Source organism: Astyanax mexicanus, chromosome 10, assembly GCF_023375975.1.
Source record: "Astyanax mexicanus isolate ESR-SI-001 chromosome 10, AstMex3_surface, whole genome shotgun sequence".
Classification (NCBI taxonomy): domain Eukaryota; kingdom Metazoa; phylum Chordata; class Actinopteri; order Characiformes; family Acestrorhamphidae; genus Astyanax; species Astyanax mexicanus.
The window spans coordinates 10810744-10829220 of NC_064417.1; the positions used below are offsets into that span (position 1 = coordinate 10810744).

At 40.1% G+C, this 18477-nt stretch overlaps 1 protein-coding gene across 1 annotated transcript in view; it reads left to right on the forward strand.

The window, feature by feature from the left end:
• Nucleotides 1-18477, forward strand: part of nup160 (nucleoporin 160) — a 53345-nt gene that overhangs the window by 32430 nt on the left and 2438 nt on the right. The window contains exons 16-32 of the mRNA XM_022684356.2: nt 3599-3735; nt 3983-4143; nt 4376-4512; nt 5074-5144; nt 6350-6509; nt 6837-6906; nt 6987-7085; nt 7320-7439; nt 11099-11194; nt 11276-11370; nt 11500-11596; nt 11757-11862; nt 12124-12284; nt 12807-12867; nt 13452-13562; nt 17583-17706; nt 18317-18418. Of these exons, the coding sequence (XP_022540077.2) occupies nt 3599-3735; nt 3983-4143; nt 4376-4512; nt 5074-5144; nt 6350-6509; nt 6837-6906; nt 6987-7085; nt 7320-7439; nt 11099-11194; nt 11276-11370; nt 11500-11596; nt 11757-11862; nt 12124-12284; nt 12807-12867; nt 13452-13562; nt 17583-17706; nt 18317-18418 (1908 nt within the window). The remainder of the gene's footprint in view (nt 1-3598; nt 3736-3982; nt 4144-4375; nt 4513-5073; nt 5145-6349; nt 6510-6836; nt 6907-6986; nt 7086-7319; nt 7440-11098; nt 11195-11275; nt 11371-11499; nt 11597-11756; nt 11863-12123; nt 12285-12806; nt 12868-13451; nt 13563-17582; nt 17707-18316; nt 18419-18477) is intronic.

Here is an 18477-nt window from a genome sequence, read left to right on the forward strand (position 1 = left end):
GAAACCCACTACTGTTTAATAGCTTGGTTTAGTGGGTCTGCATAGTGAAATCAGCAAGCTGTGCTGGAGTCCAGCTTCTGTTGATCATCCCTGTTTTATACAGAATTGTGCAAAAGTTTTAGGCACCTGTGGGAATTTCAGTAAAGAATAAGTGTTTTATCTGTGAAGTAAGTGTTTATTAGCTTAGTAAAACACTATCATTACAATAAATACACACAGCAATTTCACTTTTAGAGCACTCTTTTCCTTAAAACATCTTACAGTTTAACATACATGAAGTAAAATGTAACAAGGAATTCTCATTTTAAACTATGTATGTTTACTTGCATCTGTTCAAATCCTATATGGTGCTTTTTCAGGTAAAACACTCATATTGCTGAGATAAATGTAGTAGTGTAGTTTGCTTTGTTTCCTAAAACCTTTGCACAGTACTTATATAACCAACACAAAAGCCAGCATGTAGTGCTGGGTAGGCCTGTCACGATAACAACATTTTCAGGATGATATATTGTCCCAGAAATGATTGCGATAAACGATAATATTGTCATTTTAAAGTGCCACTATAGAAAATGCTTTTTCCTGCTTCGGGGCTCCCAAAGGTGCTGTAAGACAATGTGCCACACTAATAACATACTAGCATAATACTATTACACCATTTTACAGTGAAACTAACTTTCTATTATTAAGAGCAGACATCATATTATAAAATATTTTAATATCCTAAATAACTAAAACAAATAAATTACACCCACCCTGGGTTCTGAAAAACTGCACTTAATATTAAACAGACCCTTATTCCAAAAATTAAGTAACAACAGAGATTAAAGTAACGTTTACATTAATTTTTTTTTTACTCTTAACACATTGGCACTTACAGATTCATTTTTCTGATCATTTATGTATATGCTGTAAAACACACATTAGCTTAGTCCATATGATCAGAGACACACAGATAGCTCAGCAGGCCAGAGCTCCTGCTATAACAGACAGATCCGGCGAAAGCCAGCGAGAGAGGCACGCGGCTGTTATCGACATCTGCAAAATTATCGCGATAATAAAAAATTATCGTACGATAAGTCGATAACATGGTTATCGCGACAGGCATAATGCTGGGTGATAAAACTCTCAACTTGGCTTTATTCGCCCCACCACATTTACAGGTCACTTGCTTTAAAACATTTTATTGTTAGCATTATTTAAATGCAGTTATTTTAATAAACATTCCCTGTAAATAATCTTAAAATAACACAAATCTAATAAATAGAAAAACAGTAAACCATACATAATACATACTTTTTATATGACTACAATGTGTTAGTCTAAAACTAGATTAACTAGATTGTTGGTTGTTTTTAGTTGACAAAAAAAATAGACTAAAACTAATAATAACCAAAAGACTAAAATGTGACTAAAACTGTTACATTTTAGTCAAAAGACTATGACTAAAACTAAATCAATGAGGGTTGGCTGCTTGGTATTTTGGACCCAGGAGTACATTAAATTAAATGAGTCCAATAATGACTACATACAGTGAGTCCAAGAAGTATTTGGTCCCTTGCTGATTTTCTTCGTTGGCCCACTAATAAAGACATGATCATTCTATACTTTTAATGGTAGATGTATTCTTACATGGAGAGACAGAATATTAAAAAGAAAATCCAGAAAATAAATCTAAGGAATATATATTAATTGATTTGTATTTCATGGAGTGAAATAAGTATTTGATCCCTTAGTATTCATTAGCAGTTCTGGCTTTTACAGACCAGTTAGACACTCCCAATCAACTTGTTACCTGACCTGAAGCCACCTGTTCTCACTAATCACTTGTGTGAAAAACACCTGTCCACAGAATCAGACAGATCACACAGATTTCAAGTCTCCAACATGGGTAAAACCAAAGAGCTGTCACAGGACCTCAGAGTCAGAATTGTTGACCTTCACAAAGCTGGAATGGGCTACAAAAAGATTAGTAAGGTGTTGGATGTGAAAGTAACAACTATTGGTGCAATTATCAGAAAGTTTAAAGAGTATAACATGACAATCAACAGACCTTGGCCCGGTGCTCCAAAGAAGATTTCGCCTCGTGGGGTGGCAATGATGCTGAGAACGGTCAGAAATCGTCCTGCAACCACTTGGCAGGAGTTAGCAAATGACCTGAAGGCAGCTGGGACCACAGTTTGCAAGGAAACAATTGGCAACACTTTGCGCAACAATGGATTCACATCCTGCAGTGCCCGAAAGGTACCCCTGCTGAAGAGAGCACATGTGGAGGCGTGCCTCAAGTATGCCAATGATCATTTGAAAGATGAACCAAGTTATTGGGAGAAGGTTTTGTGGTCAGACGAGACCAAAATTGAACTTTTTGGCCTCAACTCCACCCGCCATGTGTGGAGGAAGAAAAATCCTGCCTATGACCCCAAGAACACTGTGCCCACCGTCAAGCATGGAGGTGGAAGCATAATGTTTTGGGGGTGTTTCTCTGCCAAGGGTACAGGGCTACTTCACCGCATCACTGGGAAGATGGATGGAGCCATGTACCGCACAATCCTGAGGGACAACCTCCTCCCCTCTGCCAGGGATCTGAAAATGGGCCGTGGTTGGGTCTTCCAACATGATAACGACCCTAAACATACAGCAAAGGCAACAAAGGATTGGCTCAAGAAAAATCACATTAAGGTCATGGAGTGGCCCAGCCAGTCGCCAGACCTCAATCCGATCGAAAATCTATGGAGCGAGCAGAAGGTCAGAGTTGCCAAGCGACAGCCCACCAACCTTCATGATTTAGAGAGGATCTGCAAAGAAGAGTGGGCCAAAATTCCCCCTGGTGTGTGTGCTAAACTTGTGGTTAACTACAACAAACGTCTCACCGCTGTGCTTGCAAACAAAGACTTTGCCACTAAGTATTGAGTGTGTTTGGCAAGAGGGATCAAATACTTATTTTCCTCATTGAAATACAAATTAATTAAAATATATTCTTTAAAATTATATTCTGGATTTTTGTCTTGATATTCTGTCTCTCCATGTTAGAATATATCTACCATTAAAAGTGCAGAAGGATAGTGTCTTTATTAGTGGGCAAACAAAGAAAATCAGCAAGGGATCAAATACTTCTTGGACTCACTGTATTAACATAAATAATACATATTTCTGAAGTCAGCCTTCCCAATCACCCACCAAAGATCAGCTGCCCAGCATCCAGTTTTGCCTGAGACAAGTTGTTCATTCTTCACTACCGATCACAACTCTGCTTCCACTGCTAGTGCTGCTATACAACGGATTATAATAGGACGTATAAGATTAATTTAAAATTCATTTAAAAGCTGCCTGACCACCTTCTACCCACCTGGCAAGATGTTGACATCCTAGTGTCTGTCCACAAGGCTTTGAGCCTGTCAGTGAGCTTGGCCATAACTCCGTTATTCTCTCACTTATAAATAATAAGAAACCTTTAGGTGTGACAGAAAGTGATTTTATTTGTATTGTGATACATATCGATATTGACTGATATGGAAACTATATTGTGCAAATTTTTTTTAATTTAGTTTTATTTTTTTTATATGTAAATGTGAATAATGTGTACCCTCTCCACTTTTTGCAGTGATAATGTGATTGAGGACATTACCAATAAATTGCAGAATGTGGGCAATCCCCTGGCTGCCATGGCTGCTCTGCTCAGAGAGCTGGATCTGGAGACTGATGTGGAGATGGGGCCAGAGCCAACAGCTCCCCCTGCAGGTCAGCTCACTTACCTGTTGCATGTATACATACATGGATAATCTGTCAGTGATTGAAAGAAAAAAAAAAGGTACAGGAAAACCAGTAGAGCTGTACTAAATGCTCAGTAGGAAGAGTAAGAACAAGCAGAGAGAGAGTTTTTTGGAGAGAACGTGCAGTATTTATTGTTCTTCCTGCTAAATGCTTATACAATGTTTTTGTCAGAAATTTTCAAACATTCACCACTGCAATGATAACTGTTTTTTAGGTCAGTCTCTGAGTGTGCGGATCAGTCTCTCCCAGCTCTATGGCAGCAGTGTAGCGGTCAGTGTGATTTGCCAGGCAGTGTGTCAGATGGCGCTGACCAGGGCACTGCTGTGCAGAGACCTGCTCATCCTCCAGCACCTCTACCTCCGTCTTGGAGACAATGTAAGTGGGGATGTGTTATATTGGTCAGGGAATCAGTTAATAAGACGATTAGAAAAGTTTCAAATGGTTCTTTGAGTTGTCCTGGTTCTCTATAAAACCGTTGCATTGAGTAAAGAATGTTTAAAGAACCACTTTAACTTTTGTGTAGGTAAAACATTTGATTATCTTTTATTGGGGAGTGAAATTAAAAGTGTGTTTGTGTTTGTGTGTGTGTGTGTGTGTCTGTATGCAGATGCTCCTTGCAGGCAGTGCCCAGTCTCTACAACTGCAACAAGATCTGATCCCCCGCTGCTCTCACCTGCTCTGTTGTTATTACCTGCTGAAGCAGCTCAGCCAAACACTTGCCTCACCTGTGCCAGTCGATACACTGTAAGTACACAAACATCCTGCAGTTCAGCCCCACTCATTCAGCCAGCAGCGCATTTCCTTTAGGCATTAAATATAGTTTGCTGTTACTGTCCGACAGGCTGCAAATGGTTTGTTGTAGGGGTGTAACGCAGAGCCTGTGCACTTTCTCTTAAAGTATGACTAAACACATTTTGTAACTTGGTCATTAAAACTGCTGTTTTAATTCTGAACTGTTTAAATAACCCAAATCTGTTAAGAATGATGTTAATGAACAGACTAACACGGAGGAAGAATAGGCATATTATTTGAGAACACTATTAAACACAGCTGACGCTGCAGGTCAAGTTTAAGGCTTGTTTATCCTGTCCCTATTAAGTGCTGCAGGAAAGGGGGGTTTGTTCCCCACAACGAAGACTCTTATGCTTGCTATGCTGGTGTCAGATTACCATAGTCTTGGTTGGCGGCCGCGTTCACACCCTGAATAATTATGTTTTTGGCGTAGTTTTAGCCGCACAGAACCTCAACTGGCAAAATACACTTCTCTCCTATTGAATCTCTCTCTCCCTCCCTCTCTGTCTATAGAGATGCTAACCTGCAGCACCTTTCTGTGTTGGAGCTTTCGGACTCAGCAGCGCTGGCGCCCAACAGATCAGGTCAGAACTCAACATACGGACCTGTGCTAAAACAGTGGGATTAGAGCAGGGGTGGCCTTTTTTTGTTTGCATTTGCAAACATTAATGCTGATAAATTTTAAGACAATAAAACATCAAGCTTTTTTTTATTATTATTTGTTTAGCAGGAAATTACTTTGTTGTGTCACTGACTGCCCAGAGGACAAATGTTTAAAGCTGTGATGGACTTAATCTGTTTTAAAAATAATGTTTCCTAGTGCATCTCAAAAAATGAGAATATCATAAAAAATTTATTTCAGTAATATGGTTACCCCTTAAAATACCTTGTCCTGTATACGGGCTACAGGTGTAGGTGATACACCTGATTTTTTTTTTCTGCAGTAAAATAACTTATTTACATTCTGAGAGCTTTGAAATCTCCTACAGGACACGTGGAGAAGCTGCCTGTTTTCTCTCTACTCACATTAATAATTCCAGATCAGTAACAGGAATCACAAATTCTGCAGGTTTGAAAATAGACGTAAAACTAGACAAATGTAATGAAACTAAAGGTTTGGAGGACATGACCTGTTTGATTTATATTTTTAGAAAAATGCTGATTTTAAAATGAAGTTGAGAAAAGAGCCAATTTTATAATTTTATTAATTATATTTTGACATTAGCAGATGTACTTAAATATTTTTCTATAAATTTTCTATTACAATTAAAATTATGCTTTTTATTAATGTTCCGTATCAAACATGAAAGCTTTTAATGTAAAGCTTGAAAAAAAATCCTCAGGATTTAGTGGTGTAATGTCAGGCAGACCAAAATCCAGTCCTGTTAAGGGGTTAAAATGTGAGTTGTTTTAGGGGTTTATTTCTTTTGTTGTTGATTATGGTTCACAGCCAATGAAATTGGCAATTATCAAAAATGTGTTTTGATATATGTTTTTCACAAAAAATGAGCCAATGCCAATGAGTTTGAGTTAGAAAAAATATTTTTTTAGTATCATTTGATGAAAAATGAAAACGGGTCCCACAGACCCGAACACCACACAAGGGTTAACTAAACCACCACTAAGTCTATTTCTCCACCAACAGTGAATAGTAATGGAATAGTATCAGCTGGATGGTTAGACTGAAGCTGTTTTATTAATGTTTTAATTTAAAGTATTGTGATGTGTATAAAATGATCTATCTCTCTCTCTCTCTCTCTATTTCTCTCTCTATCTCTCTCTCTCTCAGTGTTGAATCCTCAGACGGTGGTGGAGCTGTTTTATCAGAATGTGGGCCGTAAGGTCATCATCTCTCAGCTGTTTGGTCAGAGTGATGCTCGTGCAGCACAGAGTCCGCTGCACTGGCCTCAGCTCAGCTCCAGTGTGCTCACAGTCCTGGGACAGCTGCTGTATCCTAATATATACACATGTTCCTCAGGGGAGGTGTTGCAGTGCAGTAGATTAAGATTAGTAGTGTGTGTGGAAGTGTGTAGTAGTGTGTGTGTGTGTGTGTGTGTGGAAGTGTGTAGTAGTGTTTAGTTGTGTATGACAGTGTTTAGTAGTGTATGGCAGTGTGTAGTAGTGTGTGTGTGTGTGTGTGTGTGTGGAAGTGTGTAGTAGTGTTTAGTAGTGTATGGCAGTGTGTAGTAGTGTGTGTGTGTGTGTGTGTGTGGAAGTGTATAGTAGTGTGCGTTGTCAGGCTCTGTATGTTTGATTCTTTACATCGTTGTGTTCAGTTGGCCCAGTAACCCCAACTTCATGTTCCCAGAGTGCATGATGGGAAATTGTCAGTACACACAGCTGCAGGTGAGTAGAACATGATATAATAATAATGTGTGTAAGGGTTTTGTGCTGTAGTTTCTGTATCTGATGGTGTTTGTTTGTAGGAGTATGTGCGTCTGATTCGTCCGTGGTGTCAGGCGAATGTAGGCTCCTGCCGGTTTATCCTGGGTCAGGCGTATCTGGCGAGTGGAGAGGGGCAGAAGGTAAAACACCTGCATGTTTAGATCAATAATGAGCACATTTAAAATTTGTGACTGCTAATCAGTAAAGGGAAGAACACATCCTCTGCTGAAAACATTTGAAGAACATTCTTCAGGAAAATAATTCTGCACACTAGAGATTGACACTAAGACATAACGATACCTGAACAGTTGATGTATTACTGTTCTTTGGATCACGAGTATCATAGTTTTTTTTTTCTTTCTGTTTAATTTCAGGCATTGCAGTGTTTTCAGGAGGCGGCCCCAGAAGTGGAGAAGGAGGAGTTTTTGATGAAACTGACTGGATCAGAGGAGGAGGCGGGATCTACAGCACCGCGCTTACTTTATTACAACAAGGTATTAAACTGTTCTTCCTAAAACAAGGTGTGTGTAATTGAGAGTGATAGAAACTGTGATATGACTAATTCTCATATCTTAATTTGATGACAACCCTAACAAAGTATAACAGACAGTTGCCATTAGTATTTCACTGACGATGTTTTTTTAACTATAGATGGGAAGATTGTTTAGCTAGGTACAGTTGTGTTCAAAATAATAGCAGTGTGTTTAAAAACATTAGCTAAGCAGAAACTCTTTGTAGTAGTTTTTATTTCCATACATTGGGAACATTGCATACTGTGTTCCAAATCAAAACATGAAGAAATGTATATAATTTTGAACTACTTTACAAAAAAGCAATAGCAGTGTCTGCATTTGTCTTTACAAACATATATATATATATATATATATATATATATATATATATATATATATATATACAATAGGGTTTATCATTCCTGTGAATCACTAAGCTAATATTTAGTTGAATAACCACGGTGTTGCATAGAGCCAACCAACTTCTGGCACCTGTCAACTGCTATTCCAGCCCAGGATGCTTTGACGACATCCCACAATTTATTTGCATTTCTTGGTTTTGCTTCAGAAATGGCATCTTCGATGTCAGATTAAGGTCTGGAATTGGGCTAGCTGCTCCATAATCTCAATTTTGTTGGACTGGAACCAAGATTTTGCTCTTTCATTGGTGTGTTCAGGGTCACCCATTTCAAGGGCATTTCCTCTTCAGAGTAAGGCAACATGACCTGTTCAAGGATTCTGATATATACAAACTGGTCTATGATCATGCTTGCACCACCATGCTTCACAGTCTTCACTGTTAGAGTTTGGGTGTCGTCTAGCAAACTGTCTGCAGCCCTTCGACCCAAAAAAAAAACAATTTTACTTTCATCAGTTCACAATGTTTCTCCATTTTGTCTTTAGGTTAGTGGATGTGTTTTTTGGCGAATTGTATCCGCTTTAGTTTGTTTTTATATATATATATATATATATATATATATATATATATATATATATATATATATATATATATATATATATATATATATATATATATATATACACTGCTCAAAAAAATAAAGGGAACACTCAAATAACACATCCTAGGTCTGAATGAATGAAATATTCTCATTGAATACTTTGTTCTGTACAAAGTTGAATGTGCTGACAACAAAATCACACAAAAATCATCAATGGAAATCAAATGTATTAACCAATGGAGGCCTGGATTTGGAGCCACACACAAAATTAAAGTGAAAAAACACACTACAGGCTGATCCAACTTTAATGTAATGTCCTTAAAACAAGTCAAAATGAGGCTCAGTATTGTGTGTGGCCTACACGTGCCTGTATGACCTCCCTACAACGCCTGGGCATGCTCCTGATGAGGTGGCGGATGGTCTCCTGAGGGATCTCCTCCCAGACCTGGACTAAAGCATCCGCCAACTCCTGGACAGTCTGTGGTGCAACGTGACGTTGGTGGATGGAGCGAGACATGATGTCCCAGATGTGCTCAATCGGATTCAGGTCTGGGGAACGGGCGGGCCAGTCCATAGCTTCAATGCCTTCATCTTGCAGGAACTGCTGACACACTCCAGCCACATGAGGTCTAGCATTGTCCTGCATTAGGAGGAACCCAGGGCCAACCGCACCAGCATATGGTCTCACAAGGGGTCTGAGGATCTCATCTCGGTACCTAATGGCAGTCAGGCTACCTCTGGTGAGCACATGGAGGGCTGTGCGGCCCTCCAAAGAAATGCCACCCCACACCATTACTGACCCACTGCCAAACCGGTCATGCTGAAGGATGTTGCAGGCAGCAGACCGCTCTCCACGGCGTCTCCAGACTCTGTCACGTCTGTCATGTGCTCAGTGTGAACCTGCTTTCATCTGTGAAGAGCACAAGGCGCCAGTGGCGAATTTGCCAATCCTGGTGTTCTCTGGCAAATGCCAAGTGTCCTGCACGGTGTTGGGCTGTGAGCACACTCCCCATCTGTGGACGTCGGGCCCTCATACCATCCTCATGGAGTCGGTTTCTAACCGTTTGTGCAGACTCATGCACATTTGTGGCCTGCTGGAGGTCATTTTGCAGGGCTCTGGCAGTGCTCCTCCTGTTCCTTCTTGCACAAAGGCGGAGGTAGCGGTCCTGCTGCTGGGTTGTTGCCCTCCTACGGCCTCCTCCACGTCTCCTGGTGTACTGGCCTGTCCCCTGGTAGCGCCTCCAGCCTCTGGACACTACGCTGACAGACACAGCAAACCTTCTTGCCACAGCTCGCATTGATGTGCCATCCTGGATGAGCTGCACTACCTGAGCCACTTGTGTGGGTTGTAGAGTCCGTCTCATGCTACCACGAGTGTGAAAGCACCACCAACATTCAAAACTGACCAAAACATCAGCCAGACAGCATAGGTTCTGAGAAGTGGTCTGTGGTCCCCACCTGCAGAACCACTCCTTTATTGAGTGTGTCTTGCTAATTGCCAATAATTTCCACCTGTTGTCTATTCCATTTGCACAACAGCAGGTGAAATTGATTGTCAATCAGTGTTGCTTCCTAAGTGGACAGTTTAATTTCACAGAAGTTTGATTTACTTGGAGTTATATTGTGTTATTTGAGTGTTCCTTTTATTTTTTTGAGCAGTGTGTGTGTATATATATATATATATATATATATATATATATATATATATATATATATATATATATATATATATATATATATATATATATATATATAAACAGTGGGGCTTTGCAGGGACTTATTGTTAATATCTTATCTTCACACAGGCATCTTCTAACTATCACAGTACTCACTGGTAACATGAGACTGTCTTTGATCATCCTGGAGCTGATCATTGGTTGAGCCTTTGCCATTCTGGCTATTCTTCGATCCGTTCGATTAGTAGTCTTGTTTTTTCTTCCATGTCTCTCTGGTTTTGTTCTCCATTTTAAAGCATTGGAGCTCATTTTGGCTAAACAGCATATTATTGTCTGCACTTCTTTAAGTTTTACCCTCTCCAATCAACTTTTTAATCAAAGTTTGCTGTTCTGCTGAACAATGTCTCTAACAACCCATGTTTCTCAGGCTTTCAAGGAGAAATGCATGTACAGCATGTGCTAGCTTCACCCTTAAATAAGGGCCACCTGATTCAGACCAGTTTCCTCACAGAATTATTGACCTCACTAATTGAACTCCACGCTGCTGTTATTTTGAACACACCCCTTTCAGTTAATTAATTATGTTTTTTTAGTCATATTGGACTGCTATTAATTTAAACATTACTTTATCTGTATTTTCAACCAAAATATAAGTTCGACCAATATTCCTCTGATTTAGCCGATCCGATTCAGGAGTTAAGGGTTATACAGTTAAGCAGTGCTGTGTGTGGATTATTGTTAAAGCTGCTGGGTCACAGGAAGCTGCAGTTCCATCTTTAGATGCGCTTCGCAGCTGGAGCGTGGAACCTCACTCTGAGTGATTGCTGACTTGACTTTACAATCTCAGCTCAGTCTGGAGCGTTTTGAGCCAAATCTAAGGTGTCTGTCTGTCTGTCTGTCTCTCTGTCTGTCTGTCTGTCTGTCTCTCTGTCTGTCTGTCTCTCTGTCTGTCTGTCTCTCTGTCTGTCTGTCTGTCTGCGTGCGTGTGTGCGTGCGTGTGTTGTAGGTTCTTCGACTGCTGGAAGATGTTGGTTTGCCGGAGCTGGTGATTCAGTTGGCTACGTTGGCCATATCAGAGGCGGTGAATGATGAGAGAAGTCAGGTAGGAAAACACTGGGACATTCAGGTGAGTCATCACTAAATGCTGTGTCCCTTAATCTTACTGTGTGTGCGTGTGTTATAGGCTGCTCTGTGGACACGGATTTTTAAGCACCATCTGGACCTTGGGCACAACAAAGAGGCCTATGAAGCCCTGACACAGAACCCGGACTCCAGCAGGTACACATCCCAGAATCCTCTGCTCTGCTGTGGCCCTAAAAAACAACATATGCACATATCAAATATTTTACCTTAGAGTAATTTAATATGAACAATTATTAATAATTAAATGAATAATTGTGTGTGTAGGCAGTTGGACTGTCTGCGACAGCTGGTGGTGGTTCTGTGTGAACGCGCTCAGCTTCAGGATCTTGTCCAGTTTCCCTACGTCAACCTGCATGAAGAGGTCAGGTTTATTTTTTATTAAAATTTCTAGTCTATTCTAAGTGTTTTAGAATCTGTTTTATATGGGTGATATATGATTTCAAAGTATGTATTGTATTTCTGTCCATGTTATTGTTAGTTTTTTGTCTCGATAATGACTGTCCTAATCTCTGTTGCTATAGGTGGTCAGTATTATTGAGTCTCGTGCTCGGGCAGTGGACCTGATGACCCATAATTACTATGAGCTTCTGTACGCCTTCCACATCAACCGCCACAACTACAGGAAAGGTACTGACCAGATAAAGCACTCAGCAGTCAGTCTGCATTAGTTCCCCTGCTGTGGTTAATTAAGGAGCGGGTGTGATTGGTTTACTGGTCATGATTCAGTTCTGATTTGATTAAAGGTCATGATTTGTGTACAAGACTGAAGTAAAAGGTCTATCAGACACTGCCAATTTGTAATGAATGAATGTTTATTAGTTCTGCTGCCATGGGGCTGGCTGATGAGCAATATGGAGTTACAGTTTTGTGTGTGTGTGTGTGTTTCAGCTGGTACAGTGATGTTTGAGTATGGTATGCGTTTGGGACGTGAGGTGCGGACACTACGAGGTTTGCAGAAGCAGGTGAATTGTTTCCTCGCCGCTCTGAACTGCCTCCGCCTCATTCGTCCAGAATACGCCTGGATAGTCCAGCCCTCATCCGGACCTGCTGTAAGCACCTTTCATTCCTTCACTCTTCTGTCATAAAGGAGACCCGGTGCGAAATGTATTTGAGTTGTAGTGAAACGTGTTAACGAGTGCAAACTTTTTTTATATGGCCACCTCCATTCACCCTAGCCCTCCAAAGTACAGCGCTTTAACCGATGCTCTGATCAGGCTCATATCATCATACTCATCACGTTTCACTACACCCCAAGTCTATTTCACACTGGATTTCTACTTTTATTGCAGCTGATCAGCAGAGACACGTTTGTTTCCTGAAGAACATTAATAATTCAACCTTTTTTCTTCATTTAAATGTGTTGAAATATATCTCAATTAAATATACATGTTGTATCAGCTACTAATTAAATGAGAACAGTGTAGCAGAGTACCCAGTATCATTTAATTTAATTTAGTCTTATTATTTATTTAATTTAATTAAATTTATTATATTATTTAATCTTTGGCTCAGCTTATCTTGAACTAATCTTATTAAAAATACGGTAATTTTTCTCCCACTCTGTCACGCAGTCTGATCGACCTGGAGCTTCACCCAAGCGGACTCATGACGGAGAGCTGGCAGCAGCTCCAGGTAAGAAAGTCTTTAGTTTTTAAATGATCGAGTTCTCCTGCCTGTTCTGTGTGTAATGTACAGTACTGTGCAAATGTTTTAGGCACCAAAGCAAATTACACTAATCCATTTATCTCAGCAATATGAGTGTTTTTACCTGAGAAAAGCACCACATATGATTTGAACAGATGCAAATAAACATACATGCAGCAAAACGTAACAAGGAATTCTAATTTTTAACTAAGTATGTTATATCCTGTGAGCCGAGCTGAAGAACAAAGTGTAGAGATTCCAGATTTCCCCTGGATGCTCCTCAGCCAGCATGTGTATATTATGTTCAGTTCCGTCAGCAGCTCACCTGATTTACCACATTTACCCATTTACCAAACCAGGTGTTGACATGATGAGAAATAACTCCCATGAGGTTAAACTCCCATGAGGAGAGATTAGGAGATGTTTTAAGAAAAACAGTGATGTTAAAGCACTGTTGTAATGTTAGTGTTTTACTGAGCTAATAAACTTCACAGATAAGACACTTATTCTTTACTGAAATTCCTACAGGTGCCTAAAACATTTGCACAATACTGTATGTGTGTTCTCCACAGTGAACCGGCAGATAGAGATTCTGGAGCTGATTGATCTGGAGAAAGAGTACATCCTCTCTCGCTGCCGCCTCACTCTCGCCCAGCAACATCCTCCGTCAGCCGCTATAGCAGGTACCACAGAAAAAATAAACACACGCACGCAAGCCTATTGAAACAATGTGTAATTCGAGGCATGGACTGGAGGGGTATAATGCCCCCAGCCCTGAGCTGTGGAGCAGTAAAAACTGTCTGGAGTGAATGTGCTATGTCTAATACCTTTGGGATGTGTCTAAAATGAGGTGATGTAATGATCATCCAACAACCTGACCTCGCTAATGCTCTTGTTGCTGAATGCAATCAAATCCAATTCACCAACATCTAGTAGAAAGCCTTGTTTAATTAAGAAAATTACTCCAAAAATGAATGTTTATTGTAAATTAACCTCATAATATCTGCAGTGTGAGAACCAGAAATGTATGAAGTACTAGAGAGTACTAGAGTGTTCTGTAAGCTTTACACTTGAGTAGAGTTACTGAAGTATTCAACATTTTCTGTACTCAAGAACGGCAAGTAGTTTATTGTAAAATATAGTATTGAATAGGCCTGGACAATATTTCGATATCGGTATTTATCGCGATAAGAAATGTTTCAATAACGGTGATATCATTTTTGTGATATATCGATATGTATTATTTACAGACAGGCGTTTTTTAGCGGCGTCAGTTCACTGCAGCCCTGAACATAGCCGGGCTACGTCAGTGCGTGATGACGCAATCATACAGGCACCTAACCGAGCGGATCTCCGCTCCGCTCCCCACCTAAAACCCGCCCGCGATGAAACGAAACCGACCCTAACCCGTTCGTTTTCATCGCAGGACATTTTAGATGAAGATTGAGCGGATAGTTGAGGGAGGCAGGTCTAATTCAGTGTTTCGGCGTTCAAAGGTTTGATAAACTTCAGACTTCAGCTTGCTCCAAATTGTTCTGGAGAGTGGAGCCGACCAGCAACAGTAATACAGCCGTTCCTCCACCTCAAGCAGATTCACTACACACAATATCTTCCTTATTCTGGCTAAAACACTTGTAGTTTATTTAGTTATTTATAGTTTATATAGGTTTGTTTATTTAACGGGGATATCATGTTCCCTTTATACACTACCGTTCAAAAGTTTGAGGTCACATTGAAACGTCCTTATTTTTGAAGGAAAAGCACTGTACTTTTCAATGAAGATAACTTTGAACTAGTCCTAACTTTAAACAAATACACTCTGTACATTGCTAATGTGGTAAATGACTATTCTAGCTGCAAATGTCTGGTTTTGGTGCAATATCTACATAGGTGTATAGAGGCCCATTTCCAGCAACTATCACTCCAGTGTTCTAATGGTACAATGTGTTTGCTCATTGGCTCAGAATTCTAATTGATGATTAGAAAACCCTTGTGCAATCATGTTCACACACCTGAAAACAGTCTAGCTCATTACAGAAGCTACAAAACTGACCTTCCTTTGAGCAGATTGAGTTTCTGGAGCATCACATTTGTGGGGTCAATTAAACGCTCAAAATGGCCAGAAAAAGAGAACTTTCATCTGAAACTCGACAGTCTATTCTTGTTCTTAGAAATGAAGGCTATTCCATGCGAGAAATTGCTAAGAAATTGAAGATTTTCTACAATGGTGTGTACTACTCCCTTCAGAGGACAGCACAAACAGGCTCTAACCAGAGTAGAAAAAGAAGTGTGAGGCCACGTTGCACAACTAAGCAAGAAGATAAGTACATTAGAGTCTCTAGTTTGAGAAACAGACGCCTCACAGGTCCCCAACTGGCATCTTCATTTAACAGTACCCGCAAAACACCAGTGTCAACATCTACAGTGAAGAGGCGGCTGCGGGATTTTGGGCTTCAGGGCAGAGTGGCAAAGAAAAAGCCATATCTGAGACTGGCTAATAAAAGAAAAAGATTAAGATGGGCAAAAGAACACAGACATTGGACAGTGGACGGATGAATCCAAGTTTGAGGTGTTTGGATCACAAAGAAGAACGTTTGTGAGACGCAGAACAAATGAAAAGATGCTGGAAGAATGCCTGACGCCATCTGTTAAGCATGGTGGAGGTAATGTGATGGTCTGGGGTTGCTTTGGTGCTGGTAAGGTGGGAGATTTGTAGAGGGTAAAAGAGGATTCTGAATAAGGAAGGCTATCACTCCATTTTGCAACGCCATGCCATACCCAGTGGACAGCGCCTGATCGGAGCCAATTTCGTCCTACAACAGGACAATGACCCTAAACACACATCCAAATTGTGCAAGAACTATTTACAGCAGAAGCAGGCAGCTGGTATTCTATTGGTAATGGAGTGGCCAGCGCAGTCACCAGATCTGAACCCCATTGAGCTGTTGTGGGAGCAGCTTGACCGTATGGTACGCCAGAAGTGCACATCCAACCAATCCAACTTGTGGGAGCTGCTTCTAGAAGCGTGGGGTGCAATTTCTCCAGCTTACCTCAACAAATTAACAGCTAGAATGCCAAAGGTGTGCAATGCTGTAATTGCTGCAAATGGAGGATTCTTTGATGAAAGCAAAGTTTGATGTAAAAACAATGTTATTTCAAATACAAATCATTATTTCTAACCTTGTCAATGTCTTGACTCTATTTTCTATTCATTTCACAAAGTATGGTGGTGAATAAGTGTGACTTTTCATGGAAAACACAAAATTGGTTGAGTGACCCCAAACTTTTGAACGGTAGTGTATATGTGAAGGCTTTTTGTATTCCCTATTCTGGTTGAAGCACTTTTGTTTTGATCTGTTAAAAATGTTTACAAAAGAATAAGAATCTCTGCCTCTGTTGTTATGTAAAGTTATTTATATTGGTAATTTGTATATAGGTTATAGGTTTATGTTTGACAGGGATGTCATGTTTTTATTTTGCTACATGCAAATAAAAGTGAGCATTGATTTATTCTGATCATTTTTTTTTTATAAAGTATTATACAGTTTTTTTGTGAGAGGAGGCTTTAAAGACTTCAATTTAAAATTTCAGACATTAGTGTACAGATTTCCATTGCAGGGATTCTTAGCAGTTTTTCTGAGGCCTTCAAAGTATTTATATCGATATCGAAATTATATCGTATCGACCGAAATTAAGGAATATATCGTGATATAAATTTTGGCCATATCGTCCAGCACTAGTATTGAAGTACTGAAAGTAAAAGTACAGTTCTGTGTTGTGTAGTTATTACAGAAAGCAGTGTACAGTTATCAGAGTAAAGGCAAGAACAGTCTTCTTATAAGATCAGCTCATCTCTATATTCACTCAATAATGAGTTTCACAAGACATAATGTAGGTTTTGAATGATTCCTTACATTTTTTATAATTGTAAGAAGTGACGATACAGCACTAAAAAAAGGTTTGAAACTCACCCAAAATATGTAGTGAAGTAAAAGTGGGTGGAAATAATACTCCAGTAAAGTACAAATACAGCATTTTACTACTTAAGTACAGTAAAGAAGTAGTTCTATATGCCAACTACAGTGAGGAAAATAAGTATTTGGTCATCCTGTGACTTTGCAAGTTCTCCCACTTAGAAATCATGGAGGGGTCTGAAATTTTTATCTTAGGTCCACTGTAAGAGACATGAATCTAACATTTTTTTACCAATTGATTTGTGTGTTACTGCTGTAAATAGGTATTTGAACACCTGTGTAATACAATGTTATTTTTGGTGCAGGAGCCTTTGTTTGTAATTACAGAGGTCAAACGTGTTCTGTAGTTTTTCACTAGATTTGCACACACTGCAGCAGGGATTCTTTGCCCATTCCTCCACACAGATCTTCTCAGAACCCTCCATGATTTCAAAGTCGCAGGGTGTTCAAATACTTATTTTCCACACTGTATATGCACTGTAGTGTCCTGACCTGCAGCCTGTTTGTGTGATGGCTGCTCCTTGGTCAGTCACGTCTTTAAAGTGATGCTCACACTCTAACTGTGACATTAGTATTGTTTAGTTTTCAGCAACTGTTGAACTGTGGTGTCAGGATTGTACTGTTCTGTTACTGCTAATGTGTATAAATTACTGTGTTTGAAAATCTTGTTTTGCACTGTAAAGCAGGTTTTAAATGTGCTGTAAAAATAAAGTTTACTTGCTCCCTCAGGCAGTGCCTCAGCAGTGGAGATGGTGGCTCTTCTGGTCCAGGCTGGTCTCTTCGACACAGCGCTCTCTCTGTGCCAGACGTTCAAACTGCCCCTCACTGCTGTCTTTGAGGGTCTGACCTTTAAGTAAGTCTGTTTAAAATAAAGCTGGATATCAAACGTTTTCTAGAGGGTATTTTAGTATCTGCATAAGTAAGATGTAGGTAGTTATGCTGTGTAGTTTCACGTGGGAAGCTGAGCTAAATGTGATAAAGGTTTAAATGTTCTCTCTCTCTGGGTTCGAACCCCGGCTCATGCAGCTTTGCCATCAAGCTGCCGGCACTCAGAGGGAGCAAAATTTTCCCTGCTCCCTCCGGGTGGGTAGATGGCGCTCTCTCCCCACATCACGAAAGGGTGATGTCCACAGCACAGTGCGTCTGTGAGCTGATGTATCAGAACCGAGTCACTGCGCTTTCCTCCAAGCACACTGTGATGCTACTCGGTAATGCTGCATCAGCAGCAGCTCGAAAAGGAGGGGTGATGGCTTCACATGTATCGGAGGAAGCATGTGCTAATCTTCACCCTCTTAATTCCAAAGATTAAGACTGGGTAGTTTATAAGCACGCACTACTCAACAGTCTCATAAAAATCTGTTTTTCATTTGCAGTTAAAATATTTGATCCAAATATGTACTGAATAATTTTCCACCTATTATTCTAATTGCTGATGGTTAGTATTGTGTTAATCTGTGTTGCAGGTGTGTAAAGCTGCAGTATGGAGGGGAGCAGAGTCAAAACGAAGCGTGGAACTGGTTAGCAGCCAATCAGCTCCCAAGTCTCATCACCACTAAAGAATGCAGGTCGGTGTGTGCTGGGGTCTCCAGAATGACAACAACAAAAGAAAAGCTTAATAAAAACG